The sequence below is a fragment of the Musca autumnalis genome, unplaced genomic scaffold (assembly GCF_047663935.1).
Source record: "Musca autumnalis isolate F117 unplaced genomic scaffold, ASM4766393v1 scaffold_1, whole genome shotgun sequence".
NCBI lineage: Eukaryota > Metazoa > Arthropoda > Insecta > Diptera > Muscidae > Musca > Musca autumnalis.
In genome coordinates, this window is record NW_027411644.1 from 64,658,226 (window position 1) to 64,664,708 (window position 6,483).

General features: G+C 37.6%; 1 protein-coding gene across 1 annotated transcript; it reads right to left on the reverse strand.

Moving 5' to 3' along the window:
• Window positions 1-2,084: 2,084 nt before the first annotated feature.
• Window positions 2,085-3,223, reverse strand: LOC141390588 (single-strand selective monofunctional uracil-DNA glycosylase-like). The gene is made up of 2 exons (XM_073963539.1): window positions 2,946-3,223; window positions 2,085-2,886 (listed from the first exon to the last, which is right to left on the reverse strand). Exons 1-2 carry the CDS (start codon window positions 3,195-3,197, stop codon window positions 2,344-2,346), a joined length of 795 nt encoding a protein of 264 aa, XP_073819640.1. The 5' UTR covers window positions 3,198-3,223; the 3' UTR covers window positions 2,085-2,343.
• Between the last annotated feature and the right edge of the window lie 3,260 nt (window positions 3,224-6,483).

Here is a 6,483-nt window from a genome sequence, read left to right on the forward strand (position 1 = left end):
AGGTTCTCTGTTGTCACAAAACTTCTCCACCAAAAATCGAACTAGCTGTAATTTGACGTTTAAAGTTTTTAGTGGTCACGAAACTTCTTCACCAAAACTCGTCAACATAGGTCCATGTTTTGGTATAGCCCCCATATAACGGTATCACCCGAATTTCATTATTTTGAGGGTCTTAGCTACATTGTTTGACGGAACTACCCGTGGTTTTGCTGTTGAGGTTCCCTGCAGTTATACAACTTTTCCACCAAAAATGTTAAAGATAGGTAGACAATTTGATGTAGCACCGGAGGTGGTACCTTTCACCTGACTGAACACGTTTTTATACCCTCAGCCTTTAGGCTAAATAGGGTATAGAAACTTTGATACGATGAAAATGTGCCTCATCGAAATAATAGTTTTAGACCCCAAGTATGTTTGGACGAAATCTGTTTTTAGACAATTTGGAGTCGATCTAGCAAGAAAAAAAAGTCCGTCTGTCTGTCTGTCTGGCTGGCTGGTGCTCACGATAACTCTCGAATGGATCAACCGATTCGGTCAAAAATTTGGCTTTGGTAATATTTTGCCCAAACTTAGTTTAGGTTAGAAGATGGGCTATATCGGTCCACTCCTTCCGGTACCTCCCCCACAAAAGTTCGAAAATGTTCGCAAAATTTGTACGCACAATAACTCTTGAAGAAAATTACCGATTTGATCCATACTTTCCACATCGTGAAATTTCTACCACACTTAGATGAGGTTCGAAAATGGACTCAATCGGTCCACTCCTTCGGGTACCACCCATACCAAATTTCGGATAAGTTGAGATTAGGACCTGCTCTCGAATCGCTTGGACTTTTGTTGCAACAACTTGTATTTACTGCCCTCCATATGACGGTACAAATTTCATCAGGGGCAAGTCCATAATTCCTGAGAAAATAGCCTGAAAGATGCAAAAAGCCCCTATGGCACCATGAATAGTGGTTGGAGCGCAAGATACCTCTCGAAGGGATCTGCCGATTCGGTCCAAAATTTTGCCTTCGTAATATTTTGTCCAAACATAGTTTAAATTCGAAGACAAGACTCCTTCAGGTACCGCCCCCACAAAAGTTCAAAAATGTTCGGAAAAAGTGTGCGGCAGATAGCTCTTGAAGGGAGTGACCGATGTAATCCATACTTTGCACATCCTAATATATCTACCAGATATAGATCAGATTCGAATATGGGCTATATTTGTCTACTCCTTCTGGTACCTCTCACACAAAATTTCGGATAAGTTCACTTTAAGACCTGCTCTCGAATCACTTTGATTTTTGTTGAAGCGATTTGCATTCACTACCTCCATTACGACGGTAAAAGTTTTTTTCAGAGGCAAGTCCATATTTCTTGGGAAAACAGCCCGAAGAAGTAAACTCTCGAGCTGTTCAACCGATTTGGTCCAACATTGGGTCTTCGTCATATTATATCCAAACTTAGTTTCATGGCGTTATGACCAAAATGCTATGACGATATCACTTGAATGGGGCAACCAATTTTTTCCAAACTTTGGATCTCCTTATGTATTGTCAAAATTTAGTTTAACTTCTAAAATGGGCCATACCGGACCTCCCTAAGAGTACCTCACCCACAAAAGTTCAAAGTGTCTTAGTGCAGTTCATTCCTTATCCAGATTTTTGTCGGCAAGTTCAAATGTCCAAAAAGGGCCACAAAATTCTGAAGATACCTTAAATACATTCGATCTTTCCGTAGGTTAAAGTTTCACTTCACATTGTCTGAGGGTATATATCTGTCGGCAAAGCCGACTGACACCTTTTTACTTGTTTAGATTGGATTAGGTTAGATAAGATAATTTAGGAATTTTGGTATACGCGTTCGAAAAAATTTTTCCACCTAAAATTGTGAAATTTAACTAATTATTCAATTTTAATTAAGACTATTTTATGCTGGAGGGTATAGAAAGTTTGGCCCGGCCAAACTTAACAACTTTTTACTTGTTTATTTGTAGTGGTACGATTAGACAAATGGCGATTATTTTGTAGATAACCCCAGAAAATGCAGTTTCATAATTGCAAAATGTTGGAAAAGTACCAAATAAAACCACACTGACCTCAAGCTCAAATATAATTTTATTTATCACAATTGAATTAAAACGATCGAAAAACATAACAAAATTATCAAACTTTACAATAAATTGATTAAAACAACATTTGAATAAATATTGTATGTACAGAAACCCGGAAGAAAATCATTTAATATGGGTTAGAATTTCAACACTTGGCAACTTGTCCTTCGTATGGAAAATGCATGCATTTCTTGTCAACAAATTTGATTTGGCCTTTCCATCCATCATTGTTTGTTGGAATTGCATTAGCTATATACATAATAGGAAAATGTTCTGTTGTTCAATAGCTTCCTCCTAGATTCATCTATCCAATCGTTTTCCTGAGCATAACAATTGGGACTAGGATGTCGAATTCTCTCCACTACACACTTTCCCTGTTTATAGTAATCCAACTCCAAAAGCGTTTCGAAGACATACCAACCTATAGGTACAATGATCTTTGGTTGTAACAATTCTACCTGTTGTTGCAATATATCCAAACATGCTTTTTCCATATCGGGCACACGTTCTGCCACATCTGCAAAAGATACATTATATCCATTGTTGTCGATGAATACCAAAGGGCAGAAGTTGTGCACAAAGCAATTTTCAAAGAAACGATCTAAGAAATCTTCTTCATCATTGAAAATCGTCTTAATTAAATCCCAAAAACGTTGACTACTTGGTTCTTCTTCTGCCCACGACTGCAAACCTTTTATTGTTATATTAGAATGCAGATTTGGAGCATTCCTAATCGCACCTTGTAACTTCATTCGATCTCGTACCGTTGCAATATCTCCAAAGGGAATCTGTAATTTATTAAAAAGTACATTTTTTTGAAAGCAGAATTTGTTTTTTGTAAACTTACACCAGTTTGCAGTGATCCAAAGCGTGAGGGATTCATTCCAACAAACAAAATCTTCTTGGGTCCATCTAAATACTTTTTCAAAAAGTTGCCATAAATTTCTCCAGCATACTCAAACGGATGATATATATAATTAAAGCCTATATTGCATTGAAGTGATGTTGGTGGTGTTCGTTGTCTTAAAGTTTCGTTCAACGTGTTGGAGTACATATAAAACTGCTCCCATAATGCTTGATTTTCGTTATCGACTTCCATTCTAAGACTAAGCGATTTTAATTTGATGTCTAAGAAAGAAAACTACGTTATTAACTCGGTGAAATTGTTCGCTCTAAGTGCTGATAACGCTTATCAGTTTGGCTGGTGCATCGAATAATAGGGCCCTATTCCACGAAACAACAATAAACTAATTTTCATTTGCACTTAGCAATATTTTTGCCAACTTGCAAATTGTTGTGTTCCACAAAACCCTTCAGTTTTTTTTATTCGAAGATAAGAGCTGAGAAACGTTTGTAGTCTATACCAACCCTGCTCACAGAGAAAAACAAGTAAGCCAAGGCTATTGTCGGACGGGGCCGACCATGTGATACCCTACACCTTTACCACTGGGAATTAGCTTTTCACAAAACAACATTTCTAAATGGAACAAATAAACTTATTGTAAGAAATAACTTTGTGGATTCTGGCACTGTATCAGACCAAGCTTAAATAATCATATAATAATTGTTTCACAAACATCCGAGAAGGGACAAGAGAGACTTCTCTCATATCAATGAGTGAGTGTATCCCGATTCATATTCGCTCAATGATATGGGACCCATGTACACCAACACAATTGACATCAATAGAAAGGTCAAGCGTTCCTCTTCCAAGTATAGCTTACTTGCCCGTAATGTCTCTTCCAGGAAAAAAATATAAAATCTGTATATTAAAAATTTTCACAATTTTCACACAAAAATTGTGGTTCATTGCAAGCTTCTTCTTTGTCTTATACTCTTACCTTATATAAAATTTCAAGGCGATCGGACTATTATTGCGACCTACAGAGCTGCTACAAAATCGGATAAAAATTATGTTTTTGGTCCATTTCACCCTCTTAATAGTTCACGATCATCTCCAACAACAATAGGGGTCTATTCTAAACCCGACCTCCATACAAAATTTCGTGACGATCGGTCCATAACTGCGGCCTGGTGTTTGATTACAATTTATAATCGATAGACGGACACACGGACGGACGGACGGACAGACACACATCTCAAAATCGCTTTATATCGCCGAGATATGAAGATTGGTGGTACACATTGGGGGTCTCCGACGAATATTTCGCGGTGTTACATGAATTTTTACCAAAACCAACTTATTATTTTATACACATTTATACACATTTATGCTAACGAGCTGAAGCCAAGGTTTACCCTTTAAGAACACGCGACTTGTGAGTTAATATACTCTCTACAAATTAAATATTTTTGGATAAAATGAAATGTTTTTTTGGATGTGGCAAAAAAGATTTGCTTTAAAAGATAAAATGCATGGAAGCTGTGGCTATATTTATGTTAATCTAGTAAGCGAAGGCTATAGTCGGACAGGGCGGACGATATGATACCCTACACCACAACCTGACCTCTAGCGTGATTACAATGTTTAGATGGAGAGACGGACGGACGGATGGGTCTACGTCCATTATTTCGATGCGTTACAAACTTTTTGGGCAAAACCAACTTATAATACCCTCTCCACATAGTGGTGTAGGGTATAAAAATATTCGAAAATTGGAAAATTCACATTGATTAGCCCCTCCTGCTACATCTTTAAATTGTCTTTGAATATCAGGTTGCTTTTTGGAATACACCTAAAATAAATAAATAAATATATATACCATGCAATTTGGTATATTTGATTATAAGGAAAATTGCGAGTTTATTAAAGATCTATCGTTCAAAATTGTGCACTTGTGCCTCACATTTGCTTCGAAAATAGTTCATTGTGGGCATATATTGTGATATCGTAAAAATATATTTTATACCGGTAGAAATAACTAACAATGAATAGAAATTCAAAAATATGCATGCAAACAAATTTATAAATCCCAAAATTATTCATGTTCAATTATACAGTAAAGAAGATAGTATAAGTCAGCTGCGCTAACGGTGATATACCCTCAGCCTCTGCCGTATAAACATTTTTGTAAGCGAGTTTGCTTCAAAATACGTGGAATCTGTAGGTATCGTAATATGGGGCTATACCAAATCAATTTTAGTAAGCTAACTTCTGAGTTTTGGAAAAGTTTGAGAATTATTTTTTCAGATTTGTAATTTTAGTTGGAGCCGGCAGGGGATTTTGGAACTTCTGGACTATTATCTCAGGAAGTATGACTTGCCTTCTTCAAAAAAAAAAAAAAAACGAGTAAGCAAATGCTATAGTCGGACGGGCCGACCATGTGATACCCTACACCACAACGTCTAGGAATTATCTATGTTCAACCGCCTTGGACGCGGAATTTCCGTGTTCGATTCCCAGGCCTGGCCACATCAAATTTTCAACGGTGGCAAAATACCCCTTAGTAATGTTGGCGATATTTCCTGATAATTTCAACCATGACTTACCCCGGAAAAATTGTACCGTTGCAATAGGGACCGCGAAAAGAACCTCCTTCAAAAATTTCAAATAGATCCAATACGAGTCCTCAAACTGCACTTTTTCTTCTATCTAGAGAAGACCCCCTGGAGGCGTCTTCTATCTATAGAAGACCTCGTGGAGCGGTCTTCTTTCTTGGAAAGACCTTTTGGAGGGATCCTCTAGACACCTTGGTGGGGCCTTCTATATAGAGAAAACCCAGTGGAGGGGTCTTCTATCTATAGAAGACCTTTTGGAGGGGTCCTCTATGTATAGAAGAACTCGTGGAGGCGTCTTCTATTTAAAGAAGACTTCTTGGAGGGGTGCAGGGGTCTTCTGTATATAGAAGACTACGTGGAGGGTACTTCTATATATATATAAGACCTCTTGATCTTCTATATATATAGGACAACTCTTGGAGATGACCTCTATCTATAGAAGACCTCTATCTGTAGAAGACCTTGAAGGGGTCTTCTATCTGTAGAAGACTTCTTGTAGGAGTCTTCTATCTATAGAAAACTTCTTGGAGAGGTCTTCTATAAATAGAAGACTTCTTGGAGGGGTCTTCTATATAAAGAACCTCTTCTATAGAAGACGTTTTTGAGGGTCTTGTATCTATAAAAGACATCGTGGAGGCGTCTTCTATCTATAGAAGGCCTCTTGGAGTCGTCTTCTATCTATAGAAGACCTCTTGGAGGAGTCTTCTATATATAGAAGACCTCTATCTGTAAAAGACATCGTGGAGGGGTCTTCAATCTATAGAAGACCTCTTGGAGGGGTCTTCTATATATAGAAGAACTCTTGGAGGGGTATTCTACTTATAGAAGACCTCTTGTAGGGGTCTTTTACATATAGAAGACTTCTTGGAGGGGTCTTCTACCTTTAAAAGACCTTTGGAGGGTCTTCTATATATATAAAAGAGTAG

Bases quoted from the DNA above. Each gene is read 5' to 3' on its own strand.
- LOC141390588 (XM_073963539.1), bottom strand. From the start codon at position 3,197: ATGGAAGTCGATAACGAAAATCAAGCATTATGGGAGCAGTTTTATATG. The intron at 2,887-2,945 runs GTAAGTTTACAA...AATAAATTACAG, and splicing joins TTGGATCACTGCAAACTGGT to ATTCCCTTTGGAGATATTGC.